Source organism: Hyperolius riggenbachi, chromosome 1 (genome assembly GCF_040937935.1).
Source record: "Hyperolius riggenbachi isolate aHypRig1 chromosome 1, aHypRig1.pri, whole genome shotgun sequence".
NCBI lineage: Eukaryota > Metazoa > Chordata > Amphibia > Anura > Hyperoliidae > Hyperolius > Hyperolius riggenbachi.
The window spans coordinates 481,509,063-481,532,949 of record NC_090646.1 but is presented as its reverse complement, the minus strand read 5'-3'; the positions used below and the strand labels follow the sequence as shown (position 1 = coordinate 481,532,949).

At 44.2% G+C, this 23,887-nt stretch overlaps 1 gene segment (V, D, J or C); it reads right to left on the bottom strand.

The window, feature by feature from the left end:
- Nucleotides 1-1,031: 1,031 nt before the first annotated feature.
- Nucleotides 1,032-22,955, bottom strand: LOC137530827 (T cell receptor alpha variable 13-1-like). The segment is given in 3 exon segments: nucleotides 1,032-1,324; nucleotides 22,743-22,807; nucleotides 22,903-22,955. Coding segments are annotated over 3 exon segments (411 nt in total).
- Between the last annotated feature and the right edge of the window lie 932 nt (nucleotides 22,956-23,887).

Here is a 23,887-nt window from a genome sequence, read left to right as displayed (position 1 = left end):
GCCAATGTAAAAAATAAACAGTAAGCTTTCAGCTTGTATGCCTTCTGCAGACTCTATGCCTATTGACTCACAATGTTAAAACATACATGACCTCAACAGGAGGTAGAGAGATTTTTTTTGCAAATCTAAGGCTCAACACACACCATACAATCTTGGTTGTTCAATCTTACCACTTTCATGTAGTATAAGAGCTTATCCAATCAATTATACAAGGTATTTTCAATCTGTTGGCCCTTATACTACATAGATTTGGTAAATCTGTACAACCAAGATTGTATGGTGTGTGTTGAGCTTAAGAGTCATCAAGATACATTTATTACAAGGGATCTTGCAATGATTGTGAGGTATTTAGGACAAATAGATAAGACTCTTGGTTTACTTAATGCCTGCATAGACTCAGGCTGACATGGAGGGTTTTTTAATGACCCCATCCTGTTCACTGAACGCTGCTGGAGCCTGAAAACAGTTAACTGTATGTTACTGAGCAGGAACGGCACTCAGGAGGGCACAGTGATTCACAGGGGAGGCCAGTCCCCAGTGAGCCCCAGTGTAGTGCTGCCTATGCATATATCCCTGGCAAAACCAGGGTTTTCTTGTTGGGTCAGTACACTGTGTAATGACCAACAGGAAACCCTAAGTACTGACCTTAGAGGAAAGCCCCAGGACACATTTCAAGGATAATTTGCCAGAAAACGCTGTACAGACGCAATAGAAGTATTTTAGGAATCCCTGGCAAAATTTATACAAGGATTTTCTGTAAAAACAATCGTAATTAGAAGAAAAACTTCGAGTTGTGATTGCTTTTCTAATTTGATGTGCCAATATCACAAAACTGGTTTGCGGGAGTCTCGTGGGGCAATCAGAAGTTCAGTGAAAATACTGCAAAACCGTAAGCAACAATTTCGCTCTTGTCCTTCCTTTTTTTTTTTTTTTTTTTTTTTTTAAGAGTTTTACATTTCTAATACTTTCTAATATACTTTTTTAACTAGTTTCTAGCGCTGTGATATTGTACAGCGATCCACTGCTTCCTGTCACTGTGCCTCATACGCACACCAGTACACAGCTGAGTCTTCTGCTTCCAGGTGTGAGATAGAGAGCTCACTCAGCTTCTTCTCTGTGTTAAACAGAAATCTATATCTGTTTTCTGGGAAATCTTCAGCACTTCGTTGAATTCTTAAAAATTCAAGACTCTGCCCATGGCTTTGCTTGTACCATAGGAGACTGTAGAAATTAGAGTCCTCATATACACACTTCATAGTGAATGACTCTCCTTCTGCAGCACTGTGAGAGGAAGAATCCTGCTTCACATTTTTACCTGACACAGCTGTAAAGAGAAAATCAGAAAAGAATCAAATAGATTAGGTTTTCTATTTAATCGGCACATGGCAAAAATATAATTAGCATTTTTATATTTTGACTATAAACTATGATAAAGCATGCCTGTTCTCATCCATGCATACACTCACAGTGAAGCTGTAAGAGGAAGATGAATGTGATGAGTCTTTCCATAACTGCTCAGTTTATATGACAGAGGCTGGAGCCGTCCCAGCTATGCAGAGCTGTCTGCCTGTCTGCAGTGTGAGGAGGTATAAGAAGCGTGTACAAAGATTCATCTGGAGATTTACCTCTCCAGGAAACAAGATCCCACCCACCAAACCATGGCAAAGAAACCTGAGCAATTCATGTTTCCTGTCCAGACAGTTTTTTTTCTTTAATTGTTATTTATCTATTTGATTTGAATTGCACACAAGCTCACACACTGGTCCTTTCTGTAATGTAGAATAGCTGGTGCGTAAAAATAAAATACCTTAACCTCTGTGATCTATTTTATAGATTTACCTATTAAAAATACAGTTTATTTTGTGCCATCTAGTGATGATTGAAATGGAGAATTTCACTTATGCATAATTTCACATAATTTTCATAATTACAATTACGATTGTTAAAGCAACATCATACCGTATATACTCGCAAGCAAGCCGACCCGCATATAAGCCGACCCCCCAACTTTTGCCTGAAAAACCAGGAAAAAATGATTGACCCTCATATAAGCCGGGGGTAGGAAATGCTGGCCGCATGATCCCCCCCAGTGTGTCCCAGTATAGCTAGTATAGTGCCCAGTGTAGTTAGTAAAGTGCCCAGGATAGCTAGTATCGTGCCCAGGATAGCTAGTATAGTGACCAGGATAGCTAGTATAGTGACCAGGATAGCTAGTATAGTGACCAGGATAGCTAGTATCATGCCCTGTATAGCTTGTAAAGTGCCCAGGATAGCTAGTATAGTGCCCAGGATAGCTAGTATTGTGCCCAGGATAGCTAGTATCGTGCCCAGTATAGCTTGTAAAGTGCCCAGTATAGCTAGTATCGTGCCCAGGATAGTGTCCAGGATAGCTAGTATAGTGCCCAGGATAGCTAGTATCGTGCCCAGGATAGTGCCCAGGATAGCTAGTATAGTGCCCAGGATAGCTAGTATAGTGCCCAGGATAGCTAGTATTGTGCCCAGGATAGCTAGTATCGTGCCCAGTATAGCTTGTAAAGTGCCCAGTATAGCTAGTATCGTGCCCAGGATAGTGTCCAGGATAGCTAGTATAGTGCCCAGGATAGCTAGTATCGTGCCCAGGATAGCTAGTATAGTGCCCAGGATAGCTAGTATAGTGCCCAGGATAGCTAGTATCGTGCCCAGGATAGCTAGTATCGTGCCCAGGATAGCTTGTATCGTGCCCAGGATAGCTAGTATAGTGACCAGGATAGCTAGTATAGTGACCAGGATAGCTAGTATAGTGACCAGGATAGCTAGTATCATGCCCAGTATAGCTTGTAAAGTGCCCAGGATAGCTAGTATAGTGCCCAGGATAGCTAGTATAGTGCCCAGGATAGCTTGTATAGTGCCCAGGATAGCTAGTATTGTGCCCAGGATAGCTATTATCGTGCCCAGTATAGCTTGTAAAGTGCCCAGTATAGCTAGTATCGTGCCCAGGATAGTGCCCAGGATAGCTAGTATAGTGCCCAGGATAGCTAGTATCGTGCCCAGGATAGTGCCCAGGATAGCTAGTATAGTGCCCAGGATAGCTAGTATAGTGCCCAGGATAGCTAGTATCGTGCCCAGGATAGCTAGTATCGTGCCCAGGATAGCTAGTATCGTGCCCAGGATAGCTAGTATCGAGCCCAGGATAGCTAGTATCGTGCCCAGGATAGCTAGTATAGTGCCCAGGATAGCTAGTATAGTGCCCAGGATAGCTAGTATCGTGCCCAGGATAGCGAGTTCAGGGCGTCCCCGCTCCCCCCGCGGCCGCTGCTATTACCTTAGCTCCGCGGCTGACTATTCCCCTGTCCTGCTCTGAAACAGCAGCTCGCCCCACGGTGGCTGCTGCGCTGCGTGATGACGGAGGAAGTCGCAGAGAGCGGCTTCCTGGTTACTATGGGAACCTCTCTCTGCACTTCCTCCGTCATCACGCAGCAGCCACCGTGGGGCGAGCTGCTGTTTAAGAGCAGGACAGGGGAATAGGAAGCCGCGGAGCCAAGGTAATAGCAGCAGCCGCGGGGGGGGGGGCGACACTCAGGCACATCACTCGCAAGCAAGCCGACCCCCCAACTTTTGACCCACTTTTTGTGGGTCCAAAATTTGGCTTGCTTGCGAGTATATACGGTAATTGTGAAAAATGATGCAATAGTTAGTGTAATTACGACTATATACGGAAATCCTCACGCTTATTTTACGATTCATTTCGTAATAGCTAATTTGTAATTAAGGATAATTTTGCATAATTATAAACAACTAGCTGATGACCCGGCATTGCCTGGGTATGTATTTAGCTGCTGTTGGCTCTGCCCACTTTTTCTAACCCTAACACAAACACTCAATGTCCAAGTTTTGGAACGCTGTGGTCTTTGGCATCAATAAATTGTATATTCCCATAGAAATTAAACAAACCTGATTAGCTGTTTGTGGCTCCGCCCCTCTCCAGTATTTGAACCCCAGACACCTAACGATCAACTGTAACAGGTTTAGGGCATCTGCTATTAACAGTGTAAAAATAGAAGCAATTAAAATATTCCCCTTGAAAATCAACAGGTGAATTTTGATTGGCTATTAAAGGCTGCACCCACACTGAATATTAATCTCAGTCACCCAGTGACCATCTGGGAAAAGTTTGAGAACCCTGCCATTAACAGTGCAGGAATGGCTGCAGTTTATATTTTCCCAGTGAAATTTGTTTTTGGCTTTGCCCACTTTTTGTAACCTGGACACACAGTCACTCAATTACCAAGTTTGTGAGCTTTGGGCTCCTTGGCATCAATAATTTGTATTTTCCCATGGAACAAATCTGATTGGCTGTTTTGTTGCTTTGCCCCTTTTCTGAATTTAAACCCCAGTGACCCAATGACCAACTGTACCAGGTTTGAGGCTTTTGCCATTAACAGTGGAAGAATGGCAGCAGTTTTAATATTACCCTTGAAAATCAACAGGTGAATATTGATTGGCTTTTGTAGGCTCCACCCACTTTTCTGAATATTAATTCCAGTCACCCAGTAACCAAAGGTGCAAAGTTTGAGAACCCTGCCATTAACAGTGAAGAAAAGCTGCAGTTTACATTTTCCCATGGAAATCTGTTTTGACTCCACCCACTTTTCGTAACCTTGACACACAGTCACTCAATGACCAAATTTGTGAGCTTTCGGGTTCCTGGCATCAAAATTGTGTGCAGTTTACCCAGCAAAGAAATCTGATTGGTTGTTTGTGGCTCCACCCCTTTAGTGAATTTTAATCCCAGTCACTTAATGACTGACTGTAGCAGGTTTGAGGCCTCTGCCATTAACAGTGAAAGAATGGAAGCAGTTTCAGGCAAACCTGCACACTGCAAATCCGTTTTGCGATTCCGTTTCCGTTTCCGATTTCAATTTAATATTCCGATTTTCCCTGAATGCAATCAACAGAAAAACAGAGGAAAAAACGCAGCATGCAGTAATGATTAAAAATCGGAATCGGATGTAAAAACCGATTAGAAATCAGAATCGGAATCGCATGCAGTGTGCAGGGAGCCTTAATAATCCCCTTGAAAATCAATAGGTGAATTTTGATTGGCTGTTGTAGGCTCCACCCACTTTTTTGAATATTAATCCCAGTCACCCAGTGAACAACTGTGTCAAGTTTGAGAACCCTGCCATTAACGGTGTAAGAATGGCTGCAGTTAAATTTTCCCATGTAAAAGTTAGGTTTTGCTTCACCCACTATTTCTAACCTTGACATATTATATAGATATCTATATATTATATATTATCTATATAATTTGTTTGGCTAACAAGGTACAGTAACTTTTATGCTACTATAACCTTGACATACAGTCACTCAATGACCAAGTTTATGAGTTATGGGGTCCTTGGCCTCAATAAGATGCATTTTCCCATTGAACTTAAACAAATCTGGTTGGCTGTTTGTGGCCCGTCCGCCCCCTTTTCAAAATTTAAACCCCAGTCTCCCAGTGACTGACTGTATCAGATTTAAGGCCTCTGCCTTTAACAGCGTAAGAATTGTAGCAATGCAAATATTCCAAATGAAAATCAATAGGTGAACTTTGATTGGCTGTTGTAAGCTCCACCCACTTTCCTGAATATTAATTCCAGTCCCCCAGTGACTTTACTTTACATTTTACCATTGAAATTAAACAAATCTGAGTGTTTGTGGCCCCACCCCTTTTTGAGAATTTGAACCCCAGTCACCCAATGACTGACTGTACCAGATTTGAGGCCTCTGCCATTAACAGTGTAAGAATGGCATATGTTCCCCTTGAAAATCAATAGGTGAATTTTGATTGGCTATTGTAAGCCCCACCCACTTTCCTGAATATTAATCCCAGTCACTCAGTGACCAACTGTGTGAAGTTTGAGAACCCTGCCATTAACAGTGTAAAAATAGCTGCAGTTTATATTTTCCCATGTAAAAAGTTTAGGTATTGGCTCTGCCCACTTTTTCTGACCTTGACATGCAGTCACTCAATGACCAAGTTTGTGAGCTTTGGTGTCCTTGGTATCAATAATTTGTATATTCCCATAGAAATTAAACGAATCTGATTGGCTGTTTGTGGCTCCGCCCCCTTTCCAGAATTTGATCCCTTGTCACCCAATGACCGACTGTACCAGGTTTGAGGCTTCTGCCATTAAGAGTATAGTAATGGTAGCAATGTAAATATTCCCCTTGGAAATCAATAGGTACATTTTGATTGGCTGTTGTAGGCTCCACCCACTTTCTTGAATATTAATCCCATTTACCAAGTGACCAACTGTGCAAAGTTTGAGAACCCTGTCATTAACAGTGTTAGAATGGCTGCAGTTTATATTTCCCTGTGAAATTTGATTTTTGGCTCTGCCCACTTTTTGTAACCTTGACACACAGTCACTCAATGACCAAGGTTGTGAGCCTTTGGGTTCCTGGCATCAAAAATGTGTGAATGGAAGCAGTTTCTCCAGCAAAGAAATCTGATTGGCTGTTTGTGGCTCCGCCCCTTTAGTGCATTTGAACCCCAGTCACCCTATGACCGACTGTACCAGGTTTGTGGCTTGTGCCATTAACAGTGTAAGAATGGCAGCAGTTTAAATATTCCCCTTGAAAATCAATAGGTGAATTTTGATTGGCTTTTGTAGGCTCCACCCACTTTTATTAATCCCATTCACCCAGTGACCAACTGTGCAAAGTTTGAGACCCCTGCGATTAATAGTCTAAGAAAGGCAGCAGTTAACATTTTCCCATTAAAAATGAGTGTTTAAAATTTGATTGGCTCTTTTATACTCCGCCCACTTTTCCTGAATTTGTAACCTCGGTCACCAAGTGACCAACTGTGCCAAGTGTGGGGATTTTGGCTTGATTACTGTGAGAAAGGCAACCTTTTACATTTTTTCCATTGACTTGAATGGGTGAAATCTGATTTGCTGTTTGTAGCTCCGCCCAGGTATGCAGGTGGGACGCAAGACCCCCAGAACATATCATCCCAGGTAGTAAGGGATCTGTATACCAAGTTTCGTTCAAATCAGTCAAGCCGTTTTCAAGTGATACGCACACGCACACGCGCACACACACACACACACACTCTTTTATATATAGATTGGCAGTGGGGGTGACTAATGACAGTAATGTGAGAATTTTTTAATCATGTTTTATTGTTACATTGTTTGTCCTAATAAACACTATTTCTATTTTTTGCATACTATGGTGATGTAATCCTCATTTTTTGCATAGGTGCAGCTTACTTCATTTTTGGGGGGGCTGACACTTCTCAACGTGTGCAGTCAGTTTCAGCACACTGCTGGCTGTATACATAATGTATTTGAGGGCCGGTGCACACCAAGATCGCTTCTGAGCACTATTTTAAATGCTAGCACCTCGAAAAGTGATTAGCTAATGTATTTGTATGGGATGGATCAAACCAGAGCGATGTGATTTTTATGCAAATGTGGGTCCAGCAGCATTTTGGAGGAGATTCAGCTTCAATGTTAAGTATAGGAAAATATGCTATCTAAAAAATGCTAGATCAGAGCGATTTTCCAAGCGATTTTTTGCAAAAGCTAAACACTTCTAGCTCAAACTGTATAAAAAATAAAAAATCTCTACACCAAAACGCTCCAAAAATCGCTAGGCATAACTAATCGCTAGGCACATGCCTGGAATCACTTTGAAAAATCGCTTCTAAAAACACTTAGCATTTGTGATTACGCTAGTGATTTTTGTTGTGCACTAGCCCTAACAAATGAATGTATACAAAAGATAATGTTATCACCTCTTCGGATGTGGCCAGAAGCTACCCACTGAAGCAAGGAGCTTTCCACTGAAGAACAAAGTGCTGTGTTTTACTGTTTGAATGCTGTTCTGCTACAATGTTTTTTGTGTGTTTTTTGGTAGTAGATTTCTTGCTGTAAATAATCTTTTAGAACAAAGAGGAAATGCTGAGTTTCATACTACTTTAATTCCCATATCTTGGAGCACACAGCAACTTAGTTTTGATCTCTGAGAGTACATTACTACCCACTTAATTGTGATGTCTGGGTGCCCACAGCTACTTGTTTCTGATATTTGGGGGCACACAGCTGCCTAATTCTAGTTTTTTAAGGCTGTCCTGCAGATTGAAGTCAAACTGCATCTGCAGCAATATAATGCCTTTCTCCCATCACCTGCTTTACACAGTTTTTAACATGCATATCCACCTCTTTAATTTAAAAACTGAGAGACATGGTGGTGGTGGGGTTCCTGTCTGGACTTTATCCACCTCTGATGTCCAGGGCTTACAAATAGAATGTGTAGATTGTAGAAGAGGGGAACGTTGCTACTCTTTGCAGTACCAATACTATGATGAATAATGTGTTTTCTGGATATGTCATCCGAAGTAAATTAAAACATTTTTTAAGAGTTACCGCAGAAAAAAAAATCTATTTTAATTTTTACAGCGTAGAAAGGGCTAAAACCAGTGCTGAGCTAAAGATTCTCTGCCTAAATGATGTCAATTATCAGTAAATGCAGGCCATGCTTTATTTTTTTTCCCCCAGAGATATCCTGGAGATTCCTGAGTTAATCCAATCCAGTGTATAATTATCATGGTCTTATGCTGTAGAAATCTGTCTCAGATACTATATATAACCCTAGAACCTTTAAGAAAATTTTAAAAACGTACTTTTCTTTTCTAACTTTAACCACTTAAGGACTACAGTGTTAAATCCCCCTAGTGACCAGGCCTTTTTTCATAAATTGGGCCACTGCAGCTTTATAGCCGTGCTGCAGGGCCGCACAACTCAGCACACAAGTGATCCTCCCCCCTTTTCTCCCCACCAACAGAGCTCTCTGTTATGGGGTCTGATCGCTCCCCCAATTTTTATTTTTTTACAAATATTTTTCTTTTTTAATAAAAATGCCTATTTTTTAAATTATTTTTCCCAACCTCCCTCCCTCCCCCTGTCAGCCGATCGCTTCTGTGTCCCCAGCACAGCGCTGCCTTAGAACGCAGCGCTGTACAGCCTTATTAAACAGCGGTTATTCCATCTAACAGTCTCCGAGTGGCGCTGGGAGACTGAGGGCCGAACTCCACCTTCTAAGCGGAGATGTGCGCGCATCGGCACTAGAGATGTAGCGAACGGTTCGCCGGCGAACGGTTCCAGGCGAACTTTGGTGGTTCGCGTTCGCCTAGAGAAGGCAAATTTTTGCGGAAGTTCGATTCACCCCATAATGCTCTATTGAGCAAAACTTTGCCCCTCTACATCACAGTCAGCAGGCACATTGTTGCCAATCAGACTGCCCTCACTCTTGGAGCCCCCCCCCCCCTTATACAAGGCAAGGACCTTGTGCCGTTTTACTCACTAGTCTGCCTACACTAATTAGTTAAGGGACAGCTGCTGACAGACTCTGCTAGGGAGAGTTTAGTTTGGCTCTTATAGGCTTGTTCCTAGGTAATTGTTGTTCCTTATATTCCTCACTCTCCTCCTCCCTCCTCCCGGAGGGAGGAGGGTCTCATCTTCCAGGGAATTGTAGAATTTCAAAAGCCAGTGTATACCTTGGCTGGGAATTGAACCCAGGTCTGAGTGCATGGTGAATTCTGAAACCAGCCTAGCATGTACCATTATGATATATCCAAGAGAAAAATGAGCATGCTTAAAGATTTGTAGCCTTTCAAAAGCCAGCTTATATACCTTGGCCGGGAATTGAACCCAGGTTTTGGCCAGGAATTGAACCCAGGTCTGAGTGCTTGGTAGATAGCTCTCTTAACTGCTATACCACCACCAACACTACATGCTGAAGGCAGCCTAGCATGTACCATTATGATATATCCTAGAGAAAAATGAGCTTGCTTAAAGATTTGTAGGCTTTCAAAAGCCAGCTTACATACCTCGGCCGGGAATTGAACCCAGGTCTGAATGCGTGGTAGATAGCTCTCTTAACCGCTATACCACCACCAACACTACATTCTGAAAGCAGCCTAGCATGTACCATTATGATATATCTTAGAGAAAAATTAGCTTGCTTAAAGATTTGTATGCTTTCAAAAGCCAGCTTACACATACCTTGGCCGGGAATTGAACCCAGGTCTAAATGCATGGTAGATAGCTCTCTTAACCGCTATATTACCACCAACACTGCATTCTGAAACCAGCCTAGCATGTACCATTATGATATATCCAAGAGAAAAATGAGCTTGCTTAAAGATGTGTAGCCTTTCAAAAGCCAGCTTACGTACCTTGGCCAGGAATGAACCCAGGTCTTGGCCAGGAATTGAACCCAGATCGGAGTGCTTGGTAGATAGCTCAACCACCAACACTACATGCTGAAGGCAGCCTAGCATGTACCATTATGATATATCCTAGAGAAAAATGAGCTTGCTTAAATATTTGTAGGCTTTCAAAAGCCAGCTTACACATACCCTGGCCGGGAATTGAACCCAGGTCTGAGTGCATGGTAGATAGCTCTCTTAACCGCTATACCAACACTGCATTCTGAAACCAGCCTAGCATGTACCATTATGATATATCCAAGAGAAAAATGAGCTTGATTAAAGATTTGTAGCCTTTCAAAAGCCAGCTTATATACCTTGGCCGGGAATTGAACCCAGGTCTTGGCCGGGAATTGAACCCAGGTCTGAGTGCTTGGTAGATAGCTCTCTTAACCACTATACCACCACCAACACTACATACTGAAGGCAGCCAAGCATGTACCATTATGGTATATCCAAGAGAAAAATTACCTTGCTTAAAGATTTGTAGGCTTTCAAAAGCCAGCTTACATACCTTGGCTGGGAATTGAACCCAGGTCTGAGTGTGTGGAAGATAGCTCTCTTAACCGCTATACCTCCACCAACACTACATGCTGAAACTTCTTGGAGCAGCCTTACTTCCTCCCACCAAAAGACACACATACATCCCCATAAAATCTTTCCACAGCACCTGCGTGCACAGTCTTTGTGGTACACAGTCTCTGTGGCACAATTGGTTAGCGTGTTTGGCTGTTAACTAAAAGGTTGGTGGTTCAACCCGACCCAGGCATGGCCTTGCCTTTTGTGTTCAACAGTTGTCCAAAGAGAACCCCAGATAGCCATGTAGATTCATCTCTCTCTCTCTCTCTAGTAGGGATGGTCACCGCTTTCCACGGAATTGTATTTTCCGCAATTTTGGGCAGAAATTGGTCATTCCATTCCATTTGGTCGGAACGGAATTGCTTTTTCAATCTGGCAGAATTCTGAAATTGCCTGTGAAATTCTGCTGGTATCCATTGATGCAATTGAAGTGAATTTTCAGCTTAAAACCATCAAGTCCTAGAGAGAGAGAGAGAGAGCAAGCTCATTTTTCTCTTGAGTATATCACAATGGTACATGCTAGGCTGGCTTCAGCACGTAGTGTTGGTGGTAGTATAGCGGTTAAGAGAGCTATCTACCACGCACTCAGACCTGGGTTCAATTCCCAGCCAAGGTATGTGTAAGCTGGCTTTTGAAAACCAACAAATCTTTAAACAAGCTCATTTTTCTCTAGGATATATCATAATGGTACATGCTAGGCTGGTTTCAGAATGTAGTGTTGATGGTGGTATAGCGGTTAAGAGAGCTATCTACCAAGCACTCAGACCTGGGTTCAATTTCCGGCCAAGACCTGGGTTCAATTCCTGGCTAAGGTATATAAGCTGGCTTTTGAAATTCTACAATTCCCTGGAAGATGACACCCTCCTCCCTCTGGGAGGAGGGAGAGATGACGGAAGGAGGGAGACACTGTCTGATGTTGTAAAGCAGTGTAGGCCTGTAATTGAACATTGCATGAGATTTGTAACCTTAAAATAGGGGTTTATGTGAAATCTAGATTTTTGCCAGGGACTCTTGATGTGTATTTCACTCAATCATGTCTTCCTCCAGGTATTAGAACCATTGAAACATGTTTTCTATCATTTTTCCAGCCGGTAGAAATTTTTCTCAAATTTAAAGTTCGCCTCACCATTGAAGTCTATTGCGGTTCGCGAAAGTTCGCACGAACTGAACCTTCCGCGAAAGGTCGCGAACGGTGTTCGTGAACTGAAAATCGGAGGTTCGCGACATCACTAATTGACACACGTGCTCTCCTGCTAGCCCCATATAAGGCCATTCACGCCAATCGGCAAACAAAGTGCCTGCCAGGCAACTGGTGTTGTTTAAAAAGGAAAACATATGGTCATCTCTATATGCTTCTCACCACAGGTTCCTTTAAAGAACCTTTGTACACAGTAGTGGGCTTTCAAAAGCAGATTGGAAGATGAAGACAGATCCTTGCAGGTGTCCTTCAAAGTGCTAAATACTGTAAATTAAGTTTATTAACATACTGTTTTTAACAGTTTTTTATGATGTTATCCCTCTGATTGGAGTCTTGTAACATTCACTGTGGACGCAGCTGCGGGCAGTCAGGATGCCCCCGCAGCTGCTTCAGTTTCCCTGCCGGTTGCTTCGCCTGTCCCCCCGGTGTCTAGCACGCCGAGGAGGGGATTGTCAGTGGCTCATAGAGTGGCTTTGTCGCGTGCGCGCGCACGCGCACAGACAGGACCTTTATGCGGGGAGAAGGCGCGTCAGCTGACCTGGCGGTCGGCTGACGTCAGAGGTGACTCTCGGCACTCCTGATTGGCTGTTGGGTGTGGGCGTGGCCGAGGGGTCTCCTCCGCTTCTTAAGCCGCCGAGAATCACTTGCAAACTGTCTGCTGTTGCGAATGCTTCGTGTGAGCGCTCAGACCTTCGATAGTTCCGGTGTGTTTTGATCTGGGAGGAAACCAGGGATTTCACACAAGACTAGGAATTATTATTGCTATTGTTATTGTTGCTTGATTACCTGTGTATGACTCTGGCTCTCTTCTGACTATTCCTACGCTAAACGATTCTGTACTTTGGCCCATCTGACCCTGTTGCTGACTCTGCCTGAAATATATCTGTCCTTTTGCCTGCCGATTTTGTACTGTATCCTCCTGTCTGTTGCCGAACCGATCTGTCTGACCACTCCACTCACCAGTGAGCCCTTGCCACTGGTGAGGTTCGTTACTGATAGTACCCACCAGCTCCTCTGGTGAGGTTCTGCCAAAACTATTCAGTATTACTGTTGCACCAAGCACTATACACTTGCAATTGCCGTGTTGGCTGTACTTGCATTGTTGGTGATTCTACAGATCACCATATAATCAGGTATGGTGTCTGGTTTATTGGTGATACTGCAGATCACACAATAGTCAGACGTCTGTTTGCTACACCAATCATTACAAGTCTCTTTTAGTCAAGATGTACAGACTAACCTGCAAGCTCATGGTGAACCAGAACTCATTGGAGTCTGTAAGGGGCTACAATGGTCCAAAAAGCCCCCTTACTAAAATGCTATGGAAAACAAAAGTTAGCTTTCTAAAAACAGAAAGTATATGCGATAATTCAGGTTGAAGTGAGCTTGAAATGTCTCCCAGTGCATCACTGCTGAATATATGCAAATCAACCATTGTTGTCCTTAGAGGCTAAACACACCTCCAAATCTGCTGGAATGCAATGATGTGTCAGCTTGTTATTTGTACAGAGCCATAATAATGCAACATGCATACAGACTGTTTCGGATTGGTTGATCCTCATCAGTGCATGGCATGGATTAATTTGACTCTATGGAGTAGGGCTTGTAACACCCAGAGGTGCAGACTAACCAGCAAGCCATTGGTGAACCAGGACTCATTGGAGTGTGTAAGGGGCTACATTCGTCTAAAAAGCCCCCTTACTAAAATGAATGGAAAACAAAAGTTTGCTTTCTTTTTTTTAAGAGAGCAAACTTTTGTTTTCTTTCAGTGAAGCAAACCATATTTTGTACAAACCTTTTTGATATTCTCTAATATTATTTGATCTGATGGAGTACTTGCCAATAAACTATAAACAATTCCCTAAAAAAGTGTGGCTAATACTATATTTTGCCTTTACAGCTGCATATTGCAGGCACTTTTTGTACACCCATGAAGTGTTCCTGAAGCTCTGTGTCACGATGGGCGCACAGATATAGTGCAGCTGCATCCATTTGTACACTCTGGATGAGGAGCTGGCTGGACTTTCTGTCTTTATCAATAGTCAGTGCAAATGGTCCATTAGAAGAATTGCCAGAAAATCCACTAATGAGATGGTTTGGTGCTTGGCCCGGGTACTGTCTATACCACTGAATATTATCACTGCCAACTGAGGGATGATCACATTGTAATAGGATGTTGTCTCCAGTATATCCTGCATACATTGGAGGTTGTGAAATATTGGACCAGGCCACTGAACCTGTGAAGAAAAAACATATTATATGTGGTGTCCTGGGCATTTTCACTAGACATTTATTAAAGCATTTATCATTATAGTGGCTAATTTAGCATAGGTGCTGCACATATCTTTAATTATCTGTTTTAAAAAATAAAACTTACCCAATAAGAGGATTAGCAGAACCTTAAGACACAGCATCTTCAGCAAGGACTTCTAAGCCCTCAACTGCTACATTTCAGATGTACCAGTTCTACTAAATAGTCTGAAGGTGGAGCTTTTAAAAACTCTCCATTCATTTTACACTTATATATAGCCAATCACAAGTGCAGAGCTGCAGCACCACCTAGTGTTTTCATGACAAAGGTGCTGACCTTTTATTTTTATGCCTAAGGTTTGAAATAACAGCATCTGCCTGAGAAACATTCTAATGAAGGACCACAATGACAAAAACTTGTAAAACCTTTAAAGTGAGCCTGAAGCGAGGAAACCCATTTTAGGTTAGATACTTACCTATGTAGAGGGAATTTATGTATGTGAAACAGAGGCGCCAGCAGGATAAAAGTCTATAAATATAGAAAAAGAAAGCCCATATACATAGCACCACTCTGAATCAATTCATAATAGCAAATTTTATTTCAGAAAATAACATGATGATTTGTGTCATTAATCATCATGTTATTTTCTGAAATAAAATTTGCTATTATGAATTGATTTAGAGTGGTGCTATGTATATGGGCTTTCTTTTTCTATATTTATAGCTCTCTTAATTGGGCCCTAAGCACGCTCCTATTTTTGCCAGTGTTGCGGACAAAATCTTTAGCAGGAAAAAAGTCAATAAGATTTTTTAAAAATTGCTTGGAGGAAGTGGTGGGTTTACCTTCCAAAAGCAGACACGAGATCCTGTCTTTATATAAATCAATACATTTATTATACGGTACCCCAAAAACAGTGCAACGCGTTTCTCAGGCCCAGTCCGCTTCATCAGGCAATAAATGTGGGGACAAAACAGAATTTCGGCAATAGCAGGTGTAGTGCCTCAGTGTAGAGGGAACACTCTGGATACCATAGAGCCTTCCCGATCCTCAGGCCGTCCCATCATTCCTAAACTGTCCCTGGTTCAAATGATAAAACCTGCTGTCAGTAACAGCAAAATTACAACTGCAGCGGAGAGCGGCGCGGCCGCCGCTCTCGCGTCTGACGTCACGGCGGGTTCCGCCGCTGCCTCCTCGGCATCGCTTCCCACCAGGTCAGGTCTTTCCAGAGTCCATCAAAGCAGGGCAGCACTAGCGCGCACCAGGAGACAGGACCTTTATGCTTTGAGGAGGCGGGTCAGCTGACCTGCCGGTCAGCTGACAGGGCTGGGCTGACTTTTGGCACTGATTGGCTGGAATCTGCTGGGCGGAACTTGTGAATGCTCTGTCTGTAGTTAAGGCCTAATCTGTCAGTGCATCATTGTCTGCTGTTGCTGAAACTTTGCGGTTAAGCTCTCAGACCTTAGTCAGATCCCAGTGTGCTTTGATCCGGCAGGAACCCGGGGATTACACACATAGCTAGGAATTGTTTGATAGCTATAATCAGGGTCGGACTGGGACACTGGGGGCCCACCAAAGAAATTTCAACCTGGGGCCCACACATCCCATGATTACAGTGAAAAAAGGGCATGACCATGCACCAGAAGGTGGGCGTGGTCATGATGTATTATGGACAGGGCCAAATGTACATGATCTTAGCAGCACTGTAGTTCAGAGAGCCTGCTGCCCAGCAAAACTTTGCATAGAGTCCCCTCCTTCAATATAAAGTAATGTCTTACTTTTCAGAGGTTGCGACCGCATCGGCGCCCTTGAGCCAAAGGGGCCCCGAAGGGCCCTCCCTCAACTACAGTATTACCTCTCTATTGGTCCTGTGCTCATAATAATCACTTCTATAGATACTTTGAACAGTGGTAATCACTAACAAGCTATTCCCCATCCCTTTCTTGCACCTCTGACACTGTAGTCACCATTGGCAGGTTTTGGTGCGTCGTATCAATTGCTATGTATAGAGTGCTTGCGGGGCCCCATTGTAAAATTTGCATCAAGGCCTACAGCTCCTTAGCTACACCCCTGCTCTCAGCATGAGTGATTACAGCACTGAGAAGAAAATTTTTTGTGCTGCAGGCAGCAATTGGAGCTCTGTCAGACAAGGAGGGGGGGGCCACCAGAGACCTGGAGGCAGGGCCCACCGAGGAAAAGGACTACTGTACTACTGTGGCCCAGTCCGACCCTGGCTATAGTTATAACTTGATATTATTGCCTTTATGTGTATGAACATTGCCTGAACTTCTGACTATCCTTTGCCTCACGATTCTGTGCTCTGCCTATCTGTCTTGTTGCCGACCCCGGCCCGACCTCGATTCTGCTCTAGCCTTCTGATTCTGTACGTCCGCATATCTGATTGTTGTCGACCTTGGCTTTATTCTAACTACGATTCTGTTTACCGATTTTGTACTGCGACCTGACCGATCAGTTACCGACCCTGCCTGTACGACCTCTCTAGTACTAGTGATAGTCCCCACAGCCAGGGGCTATCACTTAGGAGTACTGTAACGATTGTGGAATTCTCTCCGCAAGCGTATAATTTGAGGGAACCCAGCAAAAGGTGCACCTTACTCATTCGCAACAGTGCACGCGTTTATGCGCGGTCTCCGCGTGTTAAGCACAACAGAGACAAGCACGCCTAACTAACCACCGACAGACAAACATGAAACAGAGGACGCGAGCGTTTGCTTAACGGTTACCTCACCGAGCCTCCAGCAAGCGTTCGTAGCAGACAAGACAGATACACGAAAACAGGAATAAGTGAGAGATAGGAGGCTAGTGCGCAAGAGGCTAGTGCGATCCAGGAAGACAGAACAGAAGGATCCACAGCACTAGCGCAAGGCGAGTGCGATCCAGGCAAGACAGATCAGATGAGATAGCTGGTAGCGACCGCTGCTCCAGCTATACTCCAAGAACAAAGATCAGAACGACTTCCTGTCGACCACCGCTGGGACAGGACAATCGCAACAGACAAAGGGCCTGATTCACAAAGCGGTGCAAAGTGTTTGCACGCCAGTGAAAAGCCCTTTATCACGCCTAAACTCAGTTTAGGCATGATAAGAAGAAACTCGCGCGAATTTAGCAATCGCGCGGCGCACGGTGCAGCGCGCGCGATGCGCCCATTAGACCCCATGGGCGCTGCGCGCAGAGTTGCGCGATTGCGCACGCAAAACTTTGCGCGCTGGACTTTGCGCGCGATAAAGAGCACAAATCGGTGCTAACTCAGCGGTGCAAAGCTTATCATGCCTAAAGTCTTTTATGCGTGATAACTGAGTTATCACCGCTTTGTGAATCAGGCCCAAACAAAACAGATATGCAATCCTAACTGCACTAGGGAATCTGCCTAGTGCAGTCCCAGGAATTACTCTAAGCTAATCTTTAAACAATGAGCAAGGCTGACACTCCAGGAGTGTTTCACAGGACTAACCCTTATGACCAGCCCAGGTCTGTGATATCACATGGTATTTATAGTACAAACCTCCAGAGGATGTGGCTAGGCAATTTGCATGACAAACGTATGCAAATTCCTCAGAAGCAGCAAGCTGCAAAACTGACAAAAGGTCTCTCTTCCAGAGACCTGCAGAATGCAGACCTGAACAGTGGTCAAAAAACTGCCTGCCTGCGCAGGCAGCCGAGCGAATCCTCACAGTACCCCCCCCCCCCCCTCTAGGGTCGGATTCCAGACAAGCCTCTAACCTGATATTTGCAAAAGACTCTAACTGAAGACTCATGAAGGTCAGGACAGCCCGACAAGGCCCAATTCCAGAGTCAGCCCACCCGAAACCGACCTCATCGGAAGGAGAAGCCACCGAAACATGCCCATCAGTACCACAAGTCTCAGTGTAACACCCATCAGTACTGTGAATGCCAGAGAAGAAGCCATCGACACCCACCGAGCCATGCCCACCACCTTCCAAGGACCGTCCAAAAATACCAAACCTGCCACAATACCCATTCGAAGTGTCCCTTTCCACAAAGCACCCACTGCTGATCTCATCCAAGGTACCAGGAAATATTTCTCCCAGGATCTCCCAGAACACTTTGAAGCTCCGCAGAGATCCCAGGAGGGCAGAACAATCACCAGGCTCACACAGAGAACTATCAAGAACCCCTATGGAACCTTCAGGGACCACCTCTGGGCATGCAGGAAGAGAGGCAACATCAGAACAGGTTTCCACCGAGGAAGCATCTGAACAGGCTGGCAACCGAGACACACTTGGGCTTTCTGGGTCACAGAACACATCGGGGTACACTAGCCCAAGGGGAACCTCAGGACACGTCGAGGAACTGTCAACCTCAGAGTCCGTTACGACAAGACCAAAACCAGAACCGGGCAGAGAATCATCACGAGCAGTGGTCTCAAGCACTGGACTTTCAAAAGAAGGCTTGGACTCAAACCTAGAAATCTCTGTGACAATAATATCATCATTGACTACATATGAGTGAAGCTCCACCAGAGCTGCAAAGGTAGTCAGCACAACAGCAATGCCTACTGAAGTGGGCAACACCTCAGAAGGACTTGGGGGGCAGGAGACATCTCCTACAAGTTCTGCACCCTTTGGGAGGAACTCGGAGGTCTCCAGGACATCAGACAAAACCTCAGGAACATCATATTTCAAGTTTTCTGAGAAGGATTCTGAACTATCCATGTTACAGGGCAAAACTGGAACTTTATTTTGTGGACAGGGCAGATATCCCAGGGAAGATTCCACCATAAACTGAGACTGAATTTCATCATCATGAGCGGAATGTACAGGAATATTTACTGGAACACACACTGACTCCCTAACTTTAATCTCACTGCACCCAGAATTCTGCGTAGCAGTCAAACTAGCTTGCAACTCCAAAACTGCAGAAAAACAGGTGAGTATAGTAGCAATACCTAGACGAGCCTCTAGGGACACTGCAGGAGACTCTAAACAAGGCCATATTAACTCATCCAGAATACAGGGTGCAGACTCAGCATTTTCCTCAGAACAAGAAAGGGACTCACAAATGTCAGTGCGAGTGGAGATCATGTTTTCATTCATGGCACAGGGACGATTCAGAGAAAGCTTCTCTGGGCAAAGCAAAGAAGCTTTAGCATCAGATTCGCAAAACCAAAGCGCTGTCTCACTCTTAGATTCGGCTAACAACATCAAATCCGAGGAGTCAGAACGCAAAACTTGCGAATCAATAATCGCCTTAGGTTGTGAAACTGACGCTTCCATAGCGCAAACCTCCGCGATCTGCGGGGCAGACTGTAAGGCGTTCAGGACAGAAACACTGGAGCAACTGTCACCAGGCAACGGGCCCTTACAGGTGTGAACAGGGTGAGACAAAGACGCATTTGCAGTAGAAATAGCGACAACATCAGGAAAAACTTTATTAGACATATTAATTTTACTTTTGATGCTGCATAATTTAGGAATTTTCCCCATAGCAGGATCACAAATGGAAGATCTTAAAGATCTGTCTCTAAATGACAAGGGGTCCCACACATCCTTGAGAAAACTAGCACATTCATGCTGATCACAATCTGCCGGAACATCAGAGAAACAGGCATTAGATCGCATAGATTCAAACTGCACACAGTCAGGAGAGAATCTTTCAGGATTCGCACAGGAATCAAGCACAGTGGTACTCCCATTCATTTTAGATCGCACAAAGTCAAGACTCACATGCTTTACCCCAGAAAGGCAGGAACAATCATCCGACAACGATGTCTCTTTATTGGAATCAATTGATTGGTGTGTGTGCAACTCATCCAAAATCGTCTGCCACACATAAACCACCAGATCCACATCACCACCGTCACATTCATCGGAATCAATCAAAAGGTACATAGAATCGAGACAATCATTCAAGACATCTTCGCTTTTTGCGATTTAAAAATCGCAAAAGGCTTTCCAATCAAAATCAAATTCCTCCATCAAGGCCCCAATGTCCCATGAGGCAAATGAAAGTTCAAACAAGCCAGTATCTAGATAATCTCCATACGGGTGGAGATCAGGAACCAGAACAGATTTTTTTAACTGCTTTAATATAGTGTGCGATCCTACCTATAATAGGATCCACATAAGCTTTGGATTGGGGCAAAAAACCCGGAGACTGAGCAACATCATTGTACACTTCACTATCATTAGGGAGTGTTTTATTTGTGGTTGCTATGGGCAACGAATCTTTTGGCTGACAAGCCGAATCAGTAGATTGGCCTGCAAGCACCAATTCATTAACATATGGTAATGACACAGAAATGTTGCATAACCTAATCTGATCAGCATCATGCACTGCAGGAAAAAACTCATAGAAATAACTTGGCATGCAAGTTCCAAGCTTACGAGAAAACACATGGGCCAAAAATCTGCGAGGGTTATGTCTCAGATTCTTGTGTCTGGCATACTCATCAGCCCACACGAACAGATCCCCTTGGAAAAGATTGTAAGCAATCTGACCACTCCAAGTGGAAATATTGGTGGCCTGAAATTCAGGATTTGCCAAGAATCTGGAACATTCTGATATGAACTCATCTCTGGTTTCAGAGTCCAGTATCTTAAAGGGAATGTCCAAGCAAAATAAAAAAAATGAGTTTCACTTACCTGGGGCTTCTACCAGCCCCATGCAGCCATCCTGTGCCCTCGTAGTCACTCACTGCTGCTCCAGTCCCCTGCTGGCAGCTTGCCGACCTCGGAGGTCGGCGGGCCGCATTGCGTACATTTTTACGCATTCCCGCTAGTGCAGGAACATTAACACATACATTTTTACACATTACTGGTTCAATGCGTAAAAATGTACATATTGAACCAGTAACGCGTAAAAATGTATGTGTTAATGTTCCTGCACTAGCGGGAATGCGTAAAAATGTACGCAATGCGGCCCGCCGACCTCCGAGGTCGGCAAGCTGCCAGCGGGGGGCTGGAGCAGCAGTGAGTGACTACGAGGGCACAGGATGGCTGCATGGGGCTGGTAGAAGCCCCAGGTAAGTGAAACTCATTTTTTTATTTTGCTTGAACCTTCCCTTTAAACCTCTTAAAGATACAGGACCCATATTTGACCAAATCGTACAAATCGGAAATTCCCTCTACACTGGGAATTTTGGTTTGGCTGGTCATACTGTAACGATTGTGGAATTCTCTCCGTGATCAGCGCACAAGACGTGCGCTGACACTGCGGAAATCCTCCACAAGCGTATAATTTGAGGGAACCCAGCAAAAGGTGCAATGCACCTGTAGAGGAAAATTCCTGTCGGCAGGTGGAGCTGTGGAGTGCAGAGGAACAGCTCCTCTGCCCTGCCACAGACGCGAGACAGGAATTGCACGAAGGGAAGAAACGCAGGGCAAGATAGCCCTGAAAGAGAGAGAGCAAAGCGACAGAGGGTATGTGTGTGCACCAATCTAGTCGCCAACCCGCGACAGTGCATACACAACAGCAGATATGAAGTAGGAACGCAATCGCGAGAGAGGCGATTGCCAAAGGTGACACAAGGCTACAGCAAGGCAGAGCACGAGAGTAGCAAAGGCACAGCAAATCATACAATGAGAAGATAAGGAAAATAACAAACGCTAACTAAACACGAACACTGCACTCATTCGCAAGAGTGCACGCGTTTATGCGCGGTCTCCGCGTGTTAAGCACAACAGAGACAAGCACGCCTAACTAACCACCGACAGACAAACATGAAACAGAGGACGCGAGCCCTTGCTTAACGGTTACCTCACCGAGCCTCCAGCAAGCGTTCGTAGCAGACAAGACAGATACACGAAAACAGGAATAAGTGAGAGATAGGATCCACAGCACTAGCGCAAGAGGCTAGTGCGATCCAGGAAGACAGAACAGAAGGATCCACAGCACTAGCGCAAGGCGAGTGCTATCCAGGCAAGACAGATCAGATGAGATAGCTGGTAGCAACCGCTGCTCCAGCTATACTCCAAGAACAAAGATCAGAACGACTTCCTGTCGACCACCGCTGGGACAGGACAATCGCAACAGACAAACAAAACAGATATGCAATCCTAACTGCACTAGGGAATCTGCCTAGTGCAGTCCCAGGAATTACTCTAAGCTAATCTTTAAACAATGAGCAAGGCTGACACTCCAGGAGTGTTACACAGGACTAACCCTTATGACCAGCCCAGGTCTGTGATATCACATGGTACTTATAGTACAAACCTCCAGAGGATGTGGCTAGGCAATTTGCATGACAAACGTATGCAAATTCCTCAGTAGCAGCAAGCTGCAAAACTGACAAAAGGTCTCTCTTCCAGAAACCTGCAGAATGCAGACCTGAACAGTGGTCAAAAAAACTGCCTGCCTGCGCAGGCAGCCGAGCGGATCCTCACAAGTACTCCTGAGCTACTGTGCACCTAAACACGTGTGATCACACCTTTATTAAAATACTGACATTTAAGTCTTCATACTGTTTGTATTTCTGCTAGTCTGTTTGAACTCACGCTGGTCAGCAGAGTTTCTCTGACCACTGTTATACCGTGTTGCTATTTCTGTGTTATTGGTGATTCTGCAGATCACCACATAATCAGATATAGTCACTGTATTATTGGTGATGCTGCAGATCACCAAATAATCAGTACTTTGTCACTTGCCGACACTAACCGTTTGACCTTGAGTACTTCTAAAGATCGGCTCATCTGTACGAGGATAGCCATGGTTTAACAAAAACACTGTATAACTTCAATAGGTGGACAGCGCTTGAACAGATTGAGGACAGGGAAAGCTTTATGGTATGCAGAGCTAGAGTTGAGCCGAAATTTTCGTAATTTCGCATTACTATAATTACACATGCGAAATTTGTGATTACGATGCGAAATTACGGTAGCGTAATTGCCATTAAAATAATTGAAAATACCGTAAGCGTAATTTTCAACGCGTAATTTCGCGTTTCGTTCATACCGTAATTTCGCATTAAACCGTAACGCTCCCGTATAAAAAAGCCGCCGACTTTAAGGGTTAATAGCAAATCCCCCTTAAATGCTAAGAGCCTCACATTTGGAGAATATATTAAGGAGATCAAAAGGAATAAGAGGAAAAATTTTTTTTTCAAAAAGACCTTATAGTTTTTCAGAAAATCGATGTTAAAGTTTCAAAGGAAAAATGTATACATTTAAAAACCCGCCGACTTTAACGGTTAATAGCAAAGCCTGCTTAAAGTTTAGGAACACCAAATTCCCAGGGTATATTAAGGGGATCAGTGGGAATAAGAGGAAAAACATTTTTCAAAAAGACCTTATAGTTTTTGAGAAAATCGATTTTTAAGTTTCAAGGGGGAAAATGTCTTTCAAATGCGGAAAATGTCAGGTTTTTTTTGCTCAGGTAACAATAGTTTATTATTTTCATAGATTCCCCCAAGTGGGAGGAGTTTTACTTACTTCGTTCTGAGCGTGGGAAATATAAAAAAAAACGACGTGGGGTCCCCCCTCCCAGACCTCTTTAACCCCTTGTCCCCCATGCAGGCTGGGATAGCCAGAATGCGGAGCACCAGCCGCGTGGTGCTCCGCACCCTGACTATACCAGCCCGCATGGTCCATGGATTGGGGGTCTCGGAAGGGGAGGGGCAGCCAAGCTTTCCCCTCCCCCTCCG